General features: G+C 57.1%; 1 protein-coding gene across 1 annotated transcript in view; it reads right to left on the bottom strand.

Moving 5' to 3' along the window:
- The window catches only part of ADAMTS16 (ADAM metallopeptidase with thrombospondin type 1 motif 16), a gene marked incomplete at its 3' end in the record, with an annotated part of 116,784 nt that overhangs the window by 48,469 nt on the left and 67,762 nt on the right, over window positions 1-553 (bottom strand). Inside the window, exon 11 of the mRNA XM_011374991.1 lies at window positions 213-361. Coding sequence (XP_011373293.1) covers window positions 213-361 — 149 coding nt within the window. The remainder of the gene's footprint in view (window positions 1-212; window positions 362-553) is intronic.

Here is a 553-nt window from a genome sequence, read left to right as displayed (position 1 = left end):
GCAATGGGCAGGTAGTTATAGGCGTCTTTGGTAAACTGCATCGAAGACATAATCACTGCTTAAGAAATGCTAAGGGAGATGGCTTTCCTGGTTAGCGTTTCTTAAATGAACACACGAAGCACAGGGCAAGCATGACCGAGTTCAAGTTCAGGGCCGCGGAGGCTCGTGGCAGGGAAGTGCTCGCTTGCGCTGGGAGGTGGGGACGGGCTTACTTGGGGTTTGTGCAGAGGCGGTCCCTGTGGGACACACCTCCCCCGCAGGTCCTGGAGCAGGGCGACCAGGGGGCCCAGGCTGACCAGTGGCCGTGGGTGGGCTCGGGGCCTTCGTCGCCGTATTTCACGCACTGCCCTCCACGGCACCACTAAAAATTAAAAAAAAAAAAAAAGTCGCAATGGCTCAGAGATAGATAGGCGCGTGGTCACCACGGCAACGCTCTGCCTGGGTTTGGGGAAACTCGTGGCCATCGACGCTCCTGCTCTCTGGCAGCACGTCACGCAAACACAGCGATGATGCCTCTTTCTCCTTCCCAGAGCAGAGTCATTCCGCAGACCCA

The sequence above is a fragment of the Pteropus vampyrus genome, unplaced genomic scaffold (genome assembly GCF_000151845.1).
Source record: "Pteropus vampyrus isolate Shadow unplaced genomic scaffold, Pvam_2.0 Scaffold258, whole genome shotgun sequence".
NCBI classification, from domain to species: domain Eukaryota; kingdom Metazoa; phylum Chordata; class Mammalia; order Chiroptera; family Pteropodidae; genus Pteropus; species Pteropus vampyrus.
The sequence above is the reverse complement of the archived record's forward strand: the minus strand, read 5'-3'. Positions and strand labels throughout refer to the sequence as shown.